At 45.3% G+C, this 20,657-nt stretch overlaps 1 protein-coding gene across 1 annotated transcript; it reads right to left on the bottom strand.

The window, feature by feature from the left end:
- Positions 1–1,717: 1,717 nt before the first annotated feature.
- On the bottom strand, positions 1,718–12,253 carry LOC146008276 (nucleolar transcription factor 1-B-like). Its single transcript, XM_083147406.1, has 7 exons — positions 12,099–12,253; positions 8,497–8,600; positions 4,744–4,919; positions 3,607–3,690; positions 2,607–2,762; positions 2,423–2,487; positions 1,718–2,340 (listed from the first exon to the last, which is right to left on the bottom strand). The coding sequence occupies exons 2-7, from the start codon at positions 8,516–8,518 to the stop codon at positions 2,136–2,138; spliced, it is 708 nt and encodes a 235-aa protein (XP_083003532.1). The 5' UTR covers positions 8,519–8,600; positions 12,099–12,253; the 3' UTR covers positions 1,718–2,135.
- Positions 12,254–20,657: the final 8,404 nt, after the last annotated feature.

The raw sequence follows: 20,657 nt of genomic DNA on the forward strand, positions 1-20,657 counted from the left end.
GTATGGGTGGTCCGTAGGGAACTTATTCTAGATCACTCTTTCTGGCAAATTCCTTCCTAGATAGACAAAACCATGTGCACTGCAGAGGGGCAGATGTAAAATGTGCAGACCACATCACCTACGGACCACCCATACAAAGAAACCTTTATAGGTTTGAAAATCACAGATATCATCGGGAGTAGGGGTACACCCGTTATTTAAAAAGAAACCTTTATGTGTTTTTCACTACCTACCTTTCACCCGGGTAAGTGAGGTATGCTGACAAGAAAATAATCATTTTCAGCCCCTTATTTGCATATGCTGGTACGGTTGGCCCTGGGACCTCATGTGGCTGGAGTGTGTCAGCAGTTCCTGCAAGACGAAGGCATTGATGCTATGGACTGGCCAACTTTTTCCCCAGACCTGAATCCAATTGAGGACGACTATTTCATTTGATGTTATCTTCTGCTGGAGATCGGTTCCCTCCCCCCCCCCATGCCCTGCCTGCTCTAGGAGGAACGGCGCTGCCCCTCCACCCGCTGACCAATTTTTTACAAGAAGTTTTTATTTTATCTTTTGAAATGTTATATCAAAAATAAAATCCTTTAAATCAACGCATTGGAAAATAAACCTTTATGAGTGGGATTACACCAATATCATCGTGAGTATTGGTATGCATTGTATACATTCGAGAAGATATTTTGATGTGAAGGCATCACACAAAGTGACTGTATATTGAAAAGATACCTTGATGCGAGAGTGTTTAAATACTCTTACGTAACTAAGGTACAAATCCACGGAGACCTAAAATCCGTTGAGTACAAAGAAACCCAGATAGGCTTACCCTCACTACATTGATGTGTAAGTGAGGTAGGAATACCTACAAACTGGGACACATTCTTCTTTTAAAAGGATTAGGACAAGCATGTAACATTCTCATGTCAAAAACACGTCCTCTTATCTTCCCTATACTAATCTGCGAGCTCAAAAAATAAAAGGAGGAGAGAACCCCTTTCTTCTATATTACAAATATTTGTTTGCTTTTGTATAAGTTTTTATTTTGAAGTTAGAGTTGGCACATTTGACTCTACAGACCTTGTGGGCTCTTAGTTGTATATGGCAAAGAGATGGTCCAAATTGAAAGGTTTCTATTTTGCAATCACAAATTTCATAGTCACATCTCATAAGGGGATGTTATGCCCTCTCCTAAGTACTCTCAACTCCTGCTTATCACCACGTACTACTGAACACCCCCATATAAACACAAAGCGTACTACTTTATAACCAACATCAGTTACCACATATCTTAATTAGAAGTAGCACATAATATTCAGTAGTCTCAGAAAACAATTCTCATCTCCTCACCCTTTTAATCACCGTTTCTATGACCTGATTCCACCTCTTCTTTTTAATTATTCATCATATACTACTTCATTTGGATTACACATCCTGTGACTCGGTGGCACTTTGAATATGGGGCTGGGTCAGACTATTCATCGATTTTCACAGATCTGCGCAGTGCGCTTGAATTGTGACCTCTTCACGTTTACATTTTAAATGCCAACGGGGGTGGAGACACACTGTTTTCAAGGGTACAACTGACTCGGAATCAGGTCTTTTCAAGGCTCCATACACTTAAAAAAAAAAAAGGGGGGGGGGGGGGGAGGTAAAAAAAATGCGATTTCATACCTGTATGTTAAATGTTTAAATTTGTTGTTCACATCACCAACTAGTGTCATGTATTTAAAAAGCTTTAATACAACATTTTATTACAGTGAACCTTTAATAACATTTATAAACATTAAAAAACAAAATAACTACTAATTGTTCAGTTATCCCTTTGAGTGCCAAGTGAATTTGACAAAATAGTTGTGAAAATTGGCAAGCAAACATCATAATGACCTGTAATGTTTACCTTATATAGGAAATATATATATTTTTTTTTTTTACACAATTTTTTAATTGAATTATGCGATGCTGGCATTTTTAGCGTATATATTTTTTGCACCTCTCACAGAGATGTTGGCACTCAAAGGGTTAAAAGATCTAAACATTGTTTAGGTTCGGACACCAAAATGATCCTCAAAATCCGGGGGAGGGGGATTTTTCATTCAAAATAAATTTTAGGATGTATTAAGCAACAAATTATTTATAGTTTATGTTTTAGAGCGCATAATTTTTCTATGACTTTCAGTGGTCTGTGTTGGAGTACCAATTTTATTTGTTATAGCAGAGCTTGTAGATTTCTGTTCTTGCTGCTGAGAGGTCTTAACCGTTTCAGGGACGACGGCCATATCTTCTTCCGAGTCGTCTGTCATTTTTGACTGCTTTGTACTTTGAAAAAATTCTGGATGTTCCTCCCTGCAGTAAATAAAAAGAAAAAGTTAGTTACAATTGAAAACAAAAAATTAATTGGTGTGCCATGACACACAAATACATTTACCTGAATTTCGCCACTTTCGCGGCAAACTCTTCCTTTTCTCTCTTATAATCTTCTATGTATTTATTCTGTAAGAAAAGTAAAATATCTGGGGTCAAGCTGCATGACAGAAATTCTTATAATATTCTATTGCCCCTCTTACCCAAAACGCTCATCTAGACACCTTATATGCCACTTCATTCTATACCTTTGTTTCCTCTGGCAGCTCTTTATATATTATGGCCAACATCTTGTCTAGATCACCGTGGCGCATATTTGGATCTAGCTTCTTATAGTTTGGTTTGTTCTCCATGAAGAAACGAAAATAGGGCTTCCGAGGCTTCTTGGGAAAGTCTGGATGACTCTGGAATATTATGGTAGAAAGTTACATCGATTAACTTTTAACTACTTCTTGACAGAAAAAAAAAAGTGATTTTAAGGCAGTTGTAGCTAAAAAAGGGTTTACACTTTCCAAGCTTCGCAAGTAAATTTAGCTGCAACATTATAGGAATTATATTTTTTTATTTGAATTTATATAACAAATGTGGATGACCCTGGAATATTTATTGGATATTTTGCACATCTCTCAGATGTTGGCACTCAAAGGGTTAACATAATAGGTTCTGGTCAGGGGACCAGAGGTAAATTGCCAAATGGCAACAAACTGATCACTGCTGCAATATCCAATAGAATGTATTCATTTTCTCACAGCCTACTCAGTCACTGATATATATGTATGTATACTAAATGGAACACAGTATAGTTAAAGTAACAATGATGGAGAACTTTAAGAAATATTTGACTAGGTACTTATATTCCACGGTCAGCTGAGAATGGGCAAAAACACCCAGCAGATAATCAGGTCCCTGGAATGGTCAAATTATAGCCAGTGATGGGGGTGCTACCCTTATGGGAGCTAGTGACCTGCTAGAGAGCTGTGCTTTATGTGCCATGGCCACAGTCATGACATAAGGAGATGAATGGAGGCAATATGGATAATGTAATGAAGTATTGTACTTCTCCATTCAAACTGATGCAGGTAACTATGGAAACAAATGCAGTTCCTACATCAATATTGATTGGCCTATATCAACTTTCTGCATATCAATTACTTGAAAAAAGTAACATTCTTTCGCAAAATGCTCAGAGGTCCTTGTAGGGAAATAGGTCTTATTAAATCGGTTACACCCAGAAGTATCATTACTGACCTTAAGTTTCTTTCCTTCATATGGCTTCTTTACAAACTCCTCTGCATCCACAATCATCTCTGTAAGTGTACGCCCCTTCCTGATCTACAGACAACATTGTAGAAGTTTGTAAGCAAATTAAATACATTAACATTTTCAGTAAAAAAATATATCTACCCATAACTCCTTTCTATTTAGCCAAATATTTTTTTTATTTTCTATATAAAATAAACAATGGGCAAAAATGTTCCATGCTACGTCAACATTCATAAATATTTAAATTAGGTGATATTTTAATATTAAACACACACAGGGCGGGATGTTCTAAGGCGAAAATGTGGCCATAACACTACTTCATAGGATGCAAGAGAGGGACACTTGTTTGGGAACGTGACCTATGATTTTGGGCTCCCCATTTCACCACTGTGGCCAGTGCTGCGTGAGCTGCTTGTCATGCCCCCAGCCCTTCTGCCTGTCTGAGGCAAGCAGGTGGATTCTTTATTGGCCCCACTTGCCCCCATCGACACTGCTGGCCCTGGACTGGACAGTCCCAAAAAAAAAAATACAAAATCGGGACAGTTGGGAGGTACGACAGTGGGTAATGAATTCATCTGGGGGTCGAGCTTTCAACTTTGTTGCTCCAACTCTATGGAACTCTCTTCCTCGTACAGTGCAAGAAGCCCCCACTGTAGAATCATTTAAAAAGAGACTACATACATACTTATTTACTCAAGCATTTCACTGACATCTACTGTTAAGCTTGTTTTGTATTTTGAGCTGTAAAGACAATGGTGAAGCACTTTGAGTCCTATTGGGAGAAAAGTGCTATATAAATATTATTATAATCTTCAGAAGCCTATGGACTTCTTTACATACTTGCCTTTGCAATTGATTTAATAGCACCCCCCCCCCCCCAATAATTGTTAGGATGCATCGCTTGTGCAATGCGTAGTACATCGCACCCACATTAAGGTAGAATATAGTACCCCAAAATCACAAAAATTCAGTTTACCTTTAACGGATGTGAAATAATTTGGCCTTTTGGTGAAGTCTGCCACTTCAAACAGACTTTGCGACAATGGTCGCCAAAGTATTTGCCCCCATAAATACTACTACTGCAATTGGTTCTAACGTGATCCTTTTAACATCTTTTCCCACCTGATTAGAGAGCTCAGTCCACTTTAGGAGACACATTTGTCCAGTGTAATTCTTAAATGCCAGACTGTCCCAGTCCAAGTGGGATAATGTGATCTTGTACAATTTGTCATCCTTGGTGGGCAGTTTGGCCTTCATAGTTTCAGTGAGGGTGAAAATGTCCTCTACAGGCCACTGATCTGTACGAAAGAAAAACCATAACTTTTAATCAGAGTTTTTGCAGTGAATGAGGTCACAGTTGCTGTAGTCTTATGGTATTCATGTTTACCAGGGTTTGTCACTATAAATATACCATTATCAAAAATGGGATTTTTGGTCCTTACCTGTAATTTTTTTTTAACGTAGGCTAAGGTGGATACTAAAGGGTATCCTTGGTCTGGAGGACCGGCACCAAGTAGTTGAATTTCTTTGAAAGGAAGTGAAGCCGTAGCTCCTTCCCCATACCCCCTTCATGTCCTCAGACACCAGTTTAAACTTAACAAGCCAAGGAATAGGAGAAGAAAACTACTCAACATAAAATAGTATATGAACCAACTAGCAAACAGAGTTTGAACATATACACTAACTTGAACGGTAGCCAACTATACATTACTTAAACATCTCAGGTACATACTGTGAATAGCAGGAGCGTTAAGGGTGGGCGCCCAGTATCTACCTTGGCTTACAAAAAATAAAAAAATAAAATAAAGAAATTACTGGTAAGGATCAAAAATCCCCTTTTTTCTTACAGCCTACGGTGGAAACTGGGAACCGTGGGATGTCTCAAAGCTGTCCCTTTAGGGGTGGGAATGTTCTGAAGCCGCACTCAAGAAACCTCTACCAAATGTCACATCGGCTGAGGCGAAGGTGTCAAACCTATAAAATTTAATAAAAGTATGAGTAGAGGACCATATGGCTGCTCTACAATATCGATCCACAGAGACCCTTGTGCGCAGCCCACAAAGCACCAACCGACATGCACTGAGAGCGGAGCCAGTTACCCAGCCAACACGTAGACATGCCTAATGGTAGATCGCAACCAACAGGCTAGGGTCCATTTAGAAGCAGACCATTCCTTCTTCCATGCGTCATAAAGGACGAATAAGAATAAGTCGTGCGGAAACTCTCTGCCCTAACCATATCCAAGGAACCATATTGCCAGATTGAAGTTCCTAGACTCACACGAGAGGAAAAAAATCTGTGCCATATGCGATGGTATATTTTAGCCGAGGATGGTTTCCTGGCTGCCAGCATAGTCTCTATAACATGGGTAGAAAACCCTCTGGCTTTTTAAGACTGATAGCCATCCCGTCAAAGCTAACTTGTGAAGGTTGGGATGGTGGCATAGGCCCGAAACAGTAAGCCTGGATGTAGAGGCATAGGCAACCATGGAGCAATGGATAGATCCAGAAGGTTTGGATCCCATGCCCTTCTCCCCAATTTGGAGCTACCGGGATCACAATTACTTTTTCTTGCTGTAGACATCTTAGAAGACATTGGGGGAAATTTACTAAGATGTGTATTCTACTTCACATGTGATGTTGCTATGGGCAACCAATCAGAATCTACTTATTTATTTAGCACCCTCTAGAACAGTGGTAGCCAACCCTAGCCCTCGAGAGCTACCAACAGTTCACATTTTCCAGACAACCTAGCTGCTGCACAGCTGCACTCATTAATCACTGACACATTTAAAAAAAAAACACAGGTGGAGTTAGTTAGCTCACTTGTGATTCTGTGAGGAGACCTGCAAAACATGCACTGTTGGTAGCTCTCGGGGACTGGGGTTGGCTACCACAGCTCTAGAAGATAGTAGACAGGATCTGATTGGTTGCCTATAGCAACATCACATGTGAAGTAAAATACATCTTAGTAGATTTCTCCCATTGAGGAAGTAGCACTGGTGAAAAGACTTCGATCTTTTGAAACGTCCATGAAGTTGAGAGAGCATCCACAAGGCAAGCTAGTGGATCACTTGTCCTTGACCCGTAGAGGGGAACCTTCTTGTTGTGTCGTGACTAGGGATGCCAATCCCGGGGCATTTTTTCAATCCCGGGATCCGGGATTGAAAAATGCTCAATCCCGGGATTCTCGGGATCCCGGGATTGGCATCCCTAATACAGTTCTGCTCCACACATACCCACCCCCACACCGGCCGACCCGCACATTTACTTACATTAGCGGGTGGGCGGCCGGGAGTGGGTTCGGAGGTGCACGGTGCCTCCAGGCTTGGGCACCTCCTTCTTAGCAGCCAGCCAGGCCGCAGGCCGGAAAGGATGCGGGCGGGCAGAGGCAGACGGGCTACGTGCGGAGGAGACTGGAAGGGGGCGTGCACAGCAGAAGGCTGCGCAGCGTGACCTCTACTGTCACGCTGCGCATCGCCGCACGCAGGGGTCAGGATTCGGGAGCCGGGCAGCGTCTGAGCTAGTGCTCAGACGCTGCCCGGCATTAGACTGCGCATGCGCAGTCTAATCCCGAAAATCCCGGGATTGGATGATCCAATCCCAGACTTTTTTAGGCCAAATCCCGGGATCCCGCCGATCCCGATCCCGGGATTGGCCACCCTAGTCGTGACACCGTCATGTCCATCTGAGGGTGACCCCATCGATCTGAAAGGAGGGAGAAGACATCCAGATGGAGAGAGCATTCCCTGGATTGAATTTGCTGGTTGCTCAGGAAGTTGGCCTCCCAAATTAATACTACTGAAATGTACACCGCTGTTAGCGACAGAAGATACTTTTCTGCCCAAACCAATGTTGGCGTTACCTCTTTCATTGCCACATAACTTTTTGTGCTGCCCTGATTATTTATGTACATGACAGCAGTCGCCTTGTCCGATTGGAAAAAGAGTGATATGGGAGGGCAGTTTAAACTGAGACCGAACACAGTTAAAGTATGGGGGTGACTGCACAGCTCCTCTCCTTCTGAAGTTTGCTGAAAATGGCCCCTGTACAAGCAGAAGGGGGAGGAGTGGAATTTCTACCTTGTAACCCGTCCCATCCTGGAACCACCAGCTATTGCTGCCAAGAAACATTGGTAGTTCAGCAGTTATACCCCTGACTCTGCTTGTAGTGTCCAAAACCCCTGGTGGTCTAGCGGTTTCCACAGCGCGACTTGGGAACTGCTGCCAGGCCCATGGTGGCACCCCGTCACTGCCGTTGTGAACCGCTAGTTCGGTCTCCTGCTACTTGGGAAGACCGCTTACCTGTCTCCCCCATGGATGCGGCTCTCTCCATGAGGTACTTCCTCCAGCCGCCCCGGGTGAGTTGTGGGAACTGTCGGAGCGTCTATACGGCGGACTTCCGGGTCACTGCGCATCAGCTCTGCATCCCCAGGAGAAGCCCCTCTGGCCGCCGGAGCTATGTAAGTATAAAGGCACAAAGACTATATAGTGCAGATCTGCACTATATAGTCTTGGCTGCCCTCACTATGTCACATCGGGCTCGCAAGCCCTACAAAGTACACAATCGGCTTGCGATATGGCTTCCGATGTGCACTATATCGGCAACATCGGAAGCCATATCGCCCCCGTGTACACATCATTAGAGAAATAAGGAGTTTGGATTACTTTTTTTTTTTTTTTAAAAGGGCAATCACTCATAAGGCACAATTTTGCCTTGTAATTGATTTCCCCTTTTAAAAAAAAAAGTCATAGTTCAGCCTGCATCCCTTACTGCTGCCACATTCCGCCCTAAAGATGAATGTTCCAAGACGTTCAAAAATAAAAACAGAATTTGTAAAGGTAAAACCCATCAAGCATTCCTCCAATCTACTAACCTTGATCACTTAGTGCAGCCATGCTGGCCTTTCTTTGTACCCCAGCTGCTTCTTTCAATCTCTGCTGGGCAGACCCTTATTATTGGTTCAGGAGACTCTAGCTTCTGAAATAAGCAAAGATTAATTATATATCCTCAAGAAACACATCCAGTGATCAATGCCATTGTACTACTTGCAATACACTTATTGCTCAGAACAGGAACTTTTTATCTGCACTGATGTCCCAGAGATGCTCCTAGACCAGTGGTTCCCAAACTTTGGTACTTGTTTCCAAGCACGGCGCCCATCGCATACCATAAGGCATACAATGGTATGATATGCGATGATATGCGATGGCAGCCGATGTTATACAATTTTAAATTGTATGGCATATACAATGGTATACGATTTAAATGGGTGTTTTCAATGTTAAATGTGCCCCCGATCTTTTCATACCGCCAGTATCCACGTCGGCGTGGAGTTGTATCCACGTCGGCGTGTTGAGTATATAGTGTGGGGAGCGCAGCGAGCCCGAAGCGCGGCGAGCCCCGCAGAATACATGTGAAGTGATGCGCTGCGCTCGCCACACTATATAAAATCAACTCCATGCCGACGTGGATAGGGGGGGTATGAAAAGGTCGGAGAACGCGTACAGCTGCGCTAGCCAAGCTTTAGGTTGGCGTTGATAGTGGGGGTGCATTTAACATTGTAAGCACCCATTAGGGTGCTTATACAATAAAAAATCGTATAGGGGCTTATACAATTTAAGATCGCATCGCATAGCACCGCATGCCATATGCCCGCATGCGATGCCATACAACTTAATATCGTGGGCGCCGTGCTAGGAAACAAGTACCCAAACTTTTTTTAATCACGGCACCCTAGAGCATCAAAACATTTCCAAAGCACCCCTAGGCCAAATGCCTCTTATCGACAAATTCTGAAAAAAATATTAAATGCATTGTGTTTATATGTCACAGTTATGTGGTGAGGGACAGGATTTGCTTCTGTTTGTCCACATATATTATGATTGGCAGCCACCAGCACTGGTTTTGCCTATTACATTGACCATTCATAATATGAATTGATCCTGGTCCACCAACCCAAGGCACCCCTGCAAGTGTCTTTTTTTTTCTTCACAGAACCCCTAGGCCAGAAGTTTCTAATTGAAAAACTTAGAAAAACATAATAAATTAAGTAAATTGTGTTTATATGCCATCCGTAGGTTCAGTTATGTGGTGACTGGCAGCATTCACATTGGTTTGTTCACATAATTTTATGAAGGGAAGCCACTAGCACTGGCTTTGCATATTACATTGGATGCATTCACGGGGATCTCTAAACCCCTCCACAGGCTCAACGCTGCAGAGGGAATAGACATCAAAAGCTGACGATTCCCAGCATGCCCTGCACGTTAATCCGCACATGCGCATAGGGACCCCTGGGTCTTAGAGCACATACACATATTTTTGCTTAAGCAAAAGAAAGCCGGGTAGTGGTTCAGAATGGGAGATTGTGATCAGAATCTCTCATTCTGTACACACAGAGAGATTTGCAGTCACTTGCTAAGCAATTAGACTAGATTTTGACTGCATGCACTGACTTAGCAGGAAATATTTAATCTCTCAGGGTCTACTCATGGTCAGATCTGTGCTTACTTTCTAAGCTATCTAGTCAGATTGCTTAGAAAATAGCAAAAATCTGATCTGTGTGTGTGTATGCCCCTTTAGACCCGGAAGTCCAGCATCGGAGCAGCATCGCAAGAGCTGTCCCTTGCATTACTAATCACATATGTTAGTGCATATGCTAGGGGTTCCCAAACTTTTTAGATTCATGGCACCCGTTAGTATCAGAATTTTATCTATGGCACCCCATGGCCAAAAGTTTGTGATGGGGAAATTAAATATTGAATTAAATAAAATCTTTAGGTTTATTTATGTAGTGAAGGACAAGATTTGCTTCTGTAATAATTTATGATTTGCACCCCCCAAAAAATAGTTTTGCCTATCACATTAACATTAATTAATTTGAATTGGTCTTGGACCACCAACCTGTGACACCCCTGCAAGGGTCCTGAGGCACCCAGTTTGGGAACCACTGGTATATGCGATTAGTAAATATGCAAAGGCAGGTGGAGAGGGGGGGGGGGGGGGGGAACAGGTGGCGGATGTTGAGTTTGATGCACTAAACAAATATGCTGCAAAAACCCGTTCTTTTTACCTATGAGCTTCCCTTCGCATTACCCGCCCCCACCTCTGTCCGGACCAGTGACTTCCACCTCCCTGCACCTCTTCCAGGTGCAGGGAGGAGGAGCCCGGCAGACCCCTGCAGCCGCCTGAGCAGAAGGGGGAGAGCCACCGGGGACGCTCACACATCACAAAGGGCAGCTCTTAACGCAAGAGCTGTCCTATGAGATAATTATCTTTGCAGTAGCCGGCAATGGGGCAGATGTATGAAGGGACGTTATGGGGGAGAAGGGGTATCAGCGCACGTTATGTGCACTGATACCGCTTCTCCCCATGTATGAAGGAGCCAGGGATGCGGTAATGGACAGGGGCGCTATGCGCCCCTGTCCATATCGGCGCTGCTATCAAAATGATAGCAGGCCGAATGTATGAACGGTCAGCATCGCTGACCGTTCCGCACGAAGCCGGGTTTGGCTTCGCCAGCATCAGGCTGGCGAAGCCCTATCTAAACAGCAGGGACAGCGCTGTCCCTGCTGCCAGCTGTGGGCTGCGCTGGGGATCTTGCGTGAACAGCGAGATCCCGCGCATGCCCAGTGCGGCCGGCCGGGAGACAGGAGATAGCGCATCAGTATTAACTGATGCGCTATCTCCAGAAAGGGACATCGCCGGAGGGGGGAGTTAGCGCTCCCCCGCTTCGGCAGACAAGATGTTAATACATCTTGTCAATGTCCCTTCCTGCTTCGCCTCGCTATTGAGGCGAAGCAGGAAGTATCATAGCTGCGCTTATCGCGCAGCTATGATACATCTGCCCCATTGTGTGGTGGAGGGGGATGCGGATGTTACTGCATCCCACCCACTGAGAGGTAGAAAATTTGAATTGGACCTAAACCACCAATCCATGGAAACCCTGCAAGTGCCGACCTTTTGATTGTAGACCTTCCCATTGTCGACTTAATGCTTGTGTACCCTTTTTACCGTCGACCTTAGCCATGTAGACATTTTGCATGTGTCAACCTAGTCCTAAGCATTTTCAGCAATCGAACCAATGATCCCATATCACAGACCCACTCCTTACATATAGAAACTATATAGACGAAGTAAACCTGCAAGGTGACTGAGGTTTGCTATGCTACACGCCGTCCCGGGGCTGAACGCGAGACATAGCAGCCTCACACACACCCGGCGCTTTCCTATACACGTGCTCTGTGGACAAACCCATCACGTGTGGCTGGGGTTGTATTGACAACGGGTGGTTAGTGAGGGGTAACGCTGTGACCCTCTATTTAAGCAGTCTTGTAGCGCACGTTTAGTGCGTGTGCGCCATGCTAGTGCTCACTAGTCAGTGCTAGTCTCGCCTACCCCGTGTCTCCCCGGAACCCCAGAGCCGTCCTGCCCTTTCTCGTGGTGCCCCCATCTCCCCGGGCATCATCCCCTCACCTCCGGAGCTGGCGGCGTCGGATGCGTGTGCCCGGCCACCTGGTGCTCAGCTCTCCTAGATCCTCCAAGCTCCTTCTCCCCAACAGCACAGCAGAGCCAGCTGTCCGGGCTCACCTTCCGGCTGCAGGGAGGAGGAGGAGGAGGAGCCGGGCCGGGACTCGCTGCAGAGCGACCTCACCAGGCCCGCCTCGGTACTAGCAGCCTCGCCGAGAAAAACAAGAGGCTCCCGGGGCTGGGAGGAGAGAGACCCGCGGGCACAAGCCCCGATCATCAGTCGAGTGCCCGCTTAATGGGGCAAATGTATGATGACCTACCCTCCCCAACGTGTGAGATGGGCAGAAACCGGTTAACATCCGGAAATGGGGCGTGGCTACGGGTTATGTTTATATATATATATATATATATATATATATATATATATATATATATATATATATATATATATACTGTTTTAAAAGTATCGCACTTTAAAAACGGTATATTGCCATTTTTTTTCCATTTTAAAACGTTTAAGGCTGCAATGTGAAGTGCCAGAGTTGATTTACCGGTTAAAGTTAACCGGTATTTCAACACGGTTAAAAAGCAGAGTCCTACACGGTTCAAGGCGGTTTTTTTGGCAGTTTGAACAGCTCTATTTCAATGGCTTGAAACGTGTTGAATGTTTGAATGGTATTAAATGATTTTTAAAACGGTTTTCACCTGCAATGTGAAAGGTCTCAAGGCTCAGACCCGTTTTAAAGTCCCATTTAAGAATGCCATGTCATTACCCATTTCTGCAATGTGAAAGCAGTATGATGTTAAGCTAGTCTGCTACCTTGTGATTTCCTGTGTTTGTGATGGCAGTGTTTCGGAGACACACAAACGGACACACATACATACATACATACATATATATATATATATATATATATACTTACCCCCTTTCCTTACAGGTGAGGATTGAACCGGCACACAGATGTAGAAGTGAAGAAAAGACGTTTATTGTACAGGCATGGTATGCACAGACAGTCAGCTGTAACCTAACAGCCGTTTCAACCACTTCCTAGTGGTTTTCATCAGAGGTGTAGTCACATTACAGTGTGCTGTTTAAATAGCATAAAATTGCGCCCAAATTGCTCCAGATAGAGGCCAGTCAGACCTCCTGTGACGTCAGCTAGCGTCACTAACAGTGAGTGACAGCGGGGCTGGGGGAGTGGTAGGCTGGTGAGTCATCAGGGTTCTCCCGCAGCGTCAGCGCTGGGCTGGCTAAGGGAGTTCCCTGTGTAATGTTAATAGACTACAGTGCAGGTGACTGCGGGGTACAGCAGCGGGGCTGCTACATACACGCACACTAGGTAGAGCGGTGTGCTGGGGTGACAGGGTGCCCACGAGCGGCTGGCTTGAAAAGTCAGTCGCTAGGACGCAAGCGGCTGGCTGGAAGTGTCAGCCGCTGTGACAAACGGAGGGGTGAGGAAGGGGGTGTGTTCCCAAGGAGGTCTGGTTGCCCTGGTAACCTAACAACAGTGTAAAACGGACATGATACCAATATACAAGTGGGGGAATTCATGGACAACAGTATATACACGGGAAATGTATTCACAGCAGTATGTACCAGATGGTAGAAACAGCGTGCACGCCAACTTGGTGCGCTGTCGACTGGCACCTAGGGTACTCAGCGTAATGTGGACATGTCAACAGTTTGTACTGTCGACTATTGCTACTGAAAAGATGCAGGAGCAATTTTATACATAGTGTATCAAATAAGCATGCAAGTGACTGATCAAAACATCATAGTGAGCCTCCAGTCCACCCGGTCGACATAGAGCCATGTCGATCCCGGGAAATATAGGACAATACTGGCTATGGTACATGGGTGATGCAGCTGGCAACATGGCCATATCACTGATACAAACAGGAACACTTGTCATATTATATAGTGCCTATCAGTCGACACTAGCAGGTGTCTACACAATCTAGCGACCACTCTATGTATGGGGTTGTCCATTGCTATAAGTCCACATGGCGGTATCCTATAGACATCAAGGTAGCCAATAAAAATAAGAAATACACACTGCGGTGTTAGAGGAGTGGGTACATGAACAATGCGGTACGCTCGGCGGCGTGTGATGCAAAATTAGGTCCCTGGACACACGGAGGTGTCAGGGGTATATACATAATAAGTACATGAAGAATACGGTACGCTCGGCGGCGTATAATGCAAATTAAGGTCCCTGGACTCTCGGAAGTGTCAGGGGTATGCGCATCTTCGGGTCCTATATTTCCCGGGATCGACATGGCTCTATGTCGACCGGGTGGACTGGAGGCTCACTATGATGTTTTGATCAGTCACTTGCATGCTTATTTGATACACTATGTATAAAATTGCTCCTGCATCTTTTCAGTAGCAATAGTCAACAGTACAAACTGTTGACATGTCCACATTACGCTGAGTACCCTAGGCGCCAGTCGACAGCGCACCAAGTTGGCGTGCACGCTGTTTCTACCATCTGGTACATACTGCTGTGAATACATTTCCCGTGTATATACTGTTGTCCATGAATTCCCCCACTTGTATATTGGTATCATGTCCGTTTTACACTGTTGTTAGGTTACCAGGGCAACCAGACCTCCTTGGGAACACACCCCCTTCCTCACCCCTCCGTTTGTCACAGCGGCTGACACTTCCAGCCAGCCGCTTGCGTCCCAGCGACTGACTTTTCAAGCCAGCCGCTCGTGCTCACCCTGTCACCCCAGCACACCGCTCTACCTAGTGTGCGTGTATGTAGCAGCCCCGCTGCTGTACCCCACAGTCACCTGCACTGTAGTCTATTAACATTACACAGGGAACTCCCTTAGCCAGCCCAGCGCTGACGCTGCGGGAGAACCCTGATGACTCACCAGCCTACCACTCCCCCAGCCTCCAGCCCCACTGTCACTCACTGTTAGTGACGCTAGCTGACGTCACAGGAGGTCTGACTGGCCTCTATCTGGAGCAATTTGGGCGCAATTTTATGCTATTTAAACAGCACACTGTAATGTGACTACACCTCTGATGAAAACCACTAGGAAGTGGTTGAAACGGCTGTTAGGTTACAGCTGACTGTCTGTGCATACCATGCCTGTACAATAAACGTCTTTTCTTCACTTCTACATCTGTGTGCCGGTTCAATCCTCACCTGTAAGGAAAGGGGGTAAGTGCTCTTTACTATCCATTTAAGTTCCTGGCACCGGAGGACTGTATAACGCTTGTTGAGTGCCATCCTGCAAAACCACTTTGAATAACTTTCTAATATCGGGATTGAGCACCATGAACTGCCTTTTTTATATCACCTATTAACGAACCTTTTCCACTATTTGCATCCTTTTGCACATTTTGGTACAGCAACCCAGCGTACACTGCTACATTCTGGTTGCTTTGGATACAAATGTCGGTTGCTGCTGGAAATGAAACTGCATCTGCTTTGCAATTCAGTGCAACAGATGCAGCAAGAATACTATTTGCAGATACTGAGGATCTGGCATTTAACAAAGATACCCCTGAAGAGCTATACAGTGATCTGCTGAAGCTGAGGAAGCGCGAGATTGAGCTGACCCTACATGGTCAGACTCTATCACAATATTATAAAGAGTCACTTATCCCCCGAGGATTCAGGTTGTACAACCAACCGACAGTCCACATGGCGGTATCCTATAGACATCAAGGTAGCCAATAAAAATAAGAAATACACACTGCGGTGTTAGAGGAGTGGGTACATGAACAATGCGGTACGCTCGGCGGCGTGTGATGCAAAATTAGGTCCCTGGACACACGGAGGTGTCAGGGGTATATACATAATAAGTACATGAAGAATACGGTACGCTCGGCGGCGTATAATGCAAATTAAGGTCCCTGGACTCTCGGAAGTGTCAGGGGTATGCGCATCTTCGGGTCCTATATTTCCCGGGATCGACATGGCTCTATGTCGACCGGGTGGACTGGAGGCTCACTATGATGTTTTGATCAGTCACTTGCATGCTTATTTGATACACTATGTATAAAATTGCTCCTGCATCTTTTCAGTAGCAATAGTCAACAGTACAAACTGTTGACATGTCCACATTACGCTGAGTACCCTAGGCGCCAGTCGACAGCGCACCAAGTTGGCGTGCACGCTGTTTCTACCATCTGGTACATACTGCTGTGAATACATTTCCCGTGTATATACTGTTGTCCATGAATTCCCCCACTTGTATATTGGTATCATGTCCGTTTTACACTGTTGTTAGGTTACCAGGGCAACCAGACCTCCTTGGGAACACACCCCCTTCCTCACCCCTCCGTTTGTCACAGCGGCTGACACTTCCAGCCAGCCGCTTGCGTCCCAGCGACTGACTTTTCAAGCCAGCCGCTCGTGCTCACCCTGTCACCCCAGCACACCGCTCTACCTAGTGTGCGTGTATGTAGCAGCCCCGCTGCTGTACCCCACAGTCACCTGCACTGTAGTCTATTAACATTACACAGGGAACTCCCTTAGCCAGCCCAGCGCTGACGCTGCGGGAGAACCCTGATGACTCACCAGCCTACCACTCCCCCAGCCTCCAGCCCCACTGTCACTCACTGTTAGTGACGCTAGCTGACGTCACAGGAGGTCTGACTGGCCTCTATCTGGAGCAATTTGGGCGCAATTTTATGCTATTTAAACAGCACACTGTAATGTGACTACACCTCTGATGAAAACCACTAGGAAGTGGTTGAAACGGCTGTTAGGTTACAGCTGACTGTCTGTGCATACCATGCCTGTACAATAAACGTCTTTTCTTCACTTCTACATCTGTGTGCCGGTTCAATCCTCACCTGTAAGGAAAGGGGGTAAGTGCTCTTTACTATCCATTTAAGTTCCTGGCACCGGAGGACTGTATAACGCTTGTTGAGTGCCATCCTGCAAAACCACTTTGAATAACTTTCTAATATCGGGATTGAGCACCATGAACTGCCTTTTTTATATCACCTATTAACGAACCTTTTCCACTATTTGCATCCTTTTGCACATTTTGGTACAGCAACCCAGCGTACACTGCTACATTCTGGTTGCTTTGGATACAAATGTCGGTTGCTGCTGGAAATGAAACTGCATCTGCTTTGCAATTCAGTGCAACAGATGCAGCAAGAATACTATTTGCAGATACTGAGGATCTGGCATTTAACAAAGATACCCCTGAAGAGCTATACAGTGATCTGCTGAAGCTGAGGAAGCGCGAGATTGAGCTGACCCTACATGGTCAGACTCTATCACAATATTATAAAGAGTCACTTATCCCCCGAGGATTCAGGTTGTACAACCAACCGACATTGGGACGACACAACAATGAGTTCTGCAGCAGATGGTGCAACATTCTCAACAAGTGTTCGCAAGATATCATGCTGTTAGTGATCGAACAGACTGGCTCTGATCTGGAGATAATTAAAACGGAGATTTCTGAACTACAGAGTGCTACACCATACAAAGAACTGGAAACACCAGAATGCAACTTGCTGACCAAATTGGACAGAGAACTTGAAACATTCAAGTCCGGTCTCCTAAAGTTTAAAAAACAGAAATATAAACAAGTGAAACAAGACTATAAGGAAAGTCGTGTTTATCCGTGGTTCTCCAGGATTGAGCCCAGGAAATTCCGACAACAGCAAAGGAGAGGAGGTGGGCGCAGACCCCCGGCCCAATACACCGATATTGAGACCCAATCACAGACCTCAGCAAGCGACTTTGAGAACGCAACATCTGACCATCAACCACCAAATTATCTTGCACGAGGAGAAAGGAACCGACGTCCGCCAAAAAACCTCTACTACCCACCCGCCGGGGTGGGAGAAAGAGGAAGAAAAAAGCCCCAGAAATAAAAAACGGAACGGTTGTGTTTAACCTCTCCAACCACATACTTACAAGTGCAAAAGCATCTCTACTCAATCGTGGACTCTCCTTTGTGCCGACCCTGACACAGAACATATTCAATTGGCAAATTGATATGTTTCGTCTTGGCAGACAACTCCGCCTGCGGGACTACTTTATTAGACACCCCGTTGCCAAGGGTGATGACAACCTAGCAACACCATATAAACCAACATTAAGATGCAAAAGCACCTTTGATCCGCCTACTTTCAACCCATCTATCAGCACCTTCAGCCGGGTCCTGAAGAGGGACACTAATTCCTTCATTGAGAAACAGAGGATATCCTTTCATAATATCTCCAAAGAGGAGAAGCAAGCAATTGACACACTTTCTAGTGATGTGGACTTAATTATCAGACCAGCGGACAAAGGGGGTGGCATCGTCCTGCTCAATAGGGCATACTATATCGCTGAAGCTATGGCACAACTATCTGACACAACGTGCTATGAGCAACTGGACATGGACCCCACATGGAGATATAAACAGATGGTCGACAAAACCATCCAGCTGGGCCTGACCAACAACTACATCAGTGAAGAAACTGCTAAATTCCTCACACAAACTCACCCTAAAACACCGTGTTTATACACACTCCCGAAAGTACACAAGTCACTTGTGAGCCCACCGGGAAGGCCGATTATCTCGGCGCGCGGTTCTCTCTGCCAACCACTGTCCCAACTAGTGGACTTTTACCTCCAACCAGTGGTGAAAAAAACCAAGAGCTTCATAGCGGACACCAGCGATTTCCTAAGGAAGATTCAAGCCCACCAACAAAGTTTGAGTGGAGCCATGCTTGTGACACTTGATGTCACAAGCCTCTACACTAATATCCCACACGCTGTAGGGCTAGCAGCATGCCGGGAAGCCTTACTCAGCAGTGATGTCTATGTGGGACCTCCCGTCGAGTTCGTGATGGCTCTGATGGAAATGATCCTCACGAAGAATTACTTCCTCTTCGAAGGCAGGTTCTTCTTACAACGCCAGGGGACTGCCATGGGTTCTAACATGGCACCGGCGTATGCCAACCTGACCATGGCAGCTTATGAGGAGGCACACATCTGTGGAAATACCGAATACAGTGCTGACATCGCATTATACGTCCGTTATATTGACGACCTGTTCCTTATATGGACAGGAGGGGAGGAGAGACTATTGAAATTCTTCAATGAACTTAATTCCATACCAGGAACCATCAGGTTCACCATTAATTTTAGTGAGAAGCTCATTAATTACCTTGACGTCACGGTAATAATAGAGAATGGACAGCTCTCCACTAAAATCTACACCAAAGAGTCTGATAAAAACACTTTGCTTGCGGCTACCAGTTTCCACCCGGAGCCACTAAAACGTGGACTACCATACTCTTAATTACTAAGAGTAATCAGGATAACCTCTGACCCCGAGACAACCCAGACGGCTATAAATACAATGAAGGACAAATTCCTTGATAGAGGATATGACAAGAATGAAGTGGAGAAGGCGGTCCAGAGAGCGCTGGCACTTAAAAGGGATAACCTCCTTCTACCTAAAGCAATCTCCAATGATGAAAGCGACGACAGACTCAACTTTGTCAGTACTTACACTGTTGCGTCTAAACATATCAGAAACAAGGTGAATGAGCACTGGCATCTGCTCACCAGTGACCCGGTGCTCTCCAAAGAGATTAAGGTACCTCCCAGATTTGCATACCGCAGGGGCCCCAACCTTAGGGACCTTCTGGTCAAAACCAGGCCTAACCCTTTAATCGGCTCTAGACAAACTTGGCTTAAATGCAAAAAGGGCACATTCAAATGTGGAGGATGTGTGAACTGCCAATACCTGCTAATTGGCCCAGTATTCAATAACCCACTCAATGATGAGAAATTTAACATCAAATACCACCTCGATTGCAACAGCAGATACATTATATACGCTCTACAATGTCCATGCCGCAAGGTCTATGTTGGAAAGACAACCTGCACCTTCAAGGAAAGATTTAATCAGCATAGATCCTCGATCAAAAAAAGCATCAACCCCAGAACTACCCAAAGTGACCTCAAGAACTTGCCTGTCGCAAGACACTTCTTGGAACAGAAGCATAACATGATTGATTTAAAATGCACCATCTTGGACCATGTTCCACCTCTGAAATATGGGGGCGACAGGGAGAGACTTCTTCTACAGAGAGAACTCTCTTGGATCTTCAGGCTCAAGAGCCTGGCCCCCCAGGGTCTTAATGAGGATTTTAAAATGGGTGTTTTCTTATGAGATACCAACCATGCCCTCTTTATGGGCTTTATGACATATCCCCCTGATACCTTCGTGTGTCCAGGGACCCGAAGATGCGCATACCCCTGACACTTCCGAGAGTCCAGGGACCTTAATTTGCATTATACGCCGCCGAGCGTACCGTATTCTTCATGTACTTATTATGTATATACCCCTGACACCTCCGTGTGTCCAGGGACCTAATTTTGCATCACACGCCGCCGAGCGTACCGCATTGTTCATGTACCCACTCCTCTAACACCGCAGTGTGTATTTCTTATTTTTATTGGCTACCTTGATGTCTATAGGATACCGCCATGTGGACTTATAGCAATGGACAACCCCATACATAGAGTGGTCGCTAGATTGTGTAGACACCTGCTAGTGTCGACTGATAGGCACTATATA

This window comes from Crinia signifera, chromosome 6, assembly GCF_055691185.1.
Source record: "Crinia signifera chromosome 6, ASM5569118v1, whole genome shotgun sequence".
Classification (NCBI taxonomy): Eukaryota; Metazoa; Chordata; class Amphibia; order Anura; family Myobatrachidae; genus Crinia; species Crinia signifera.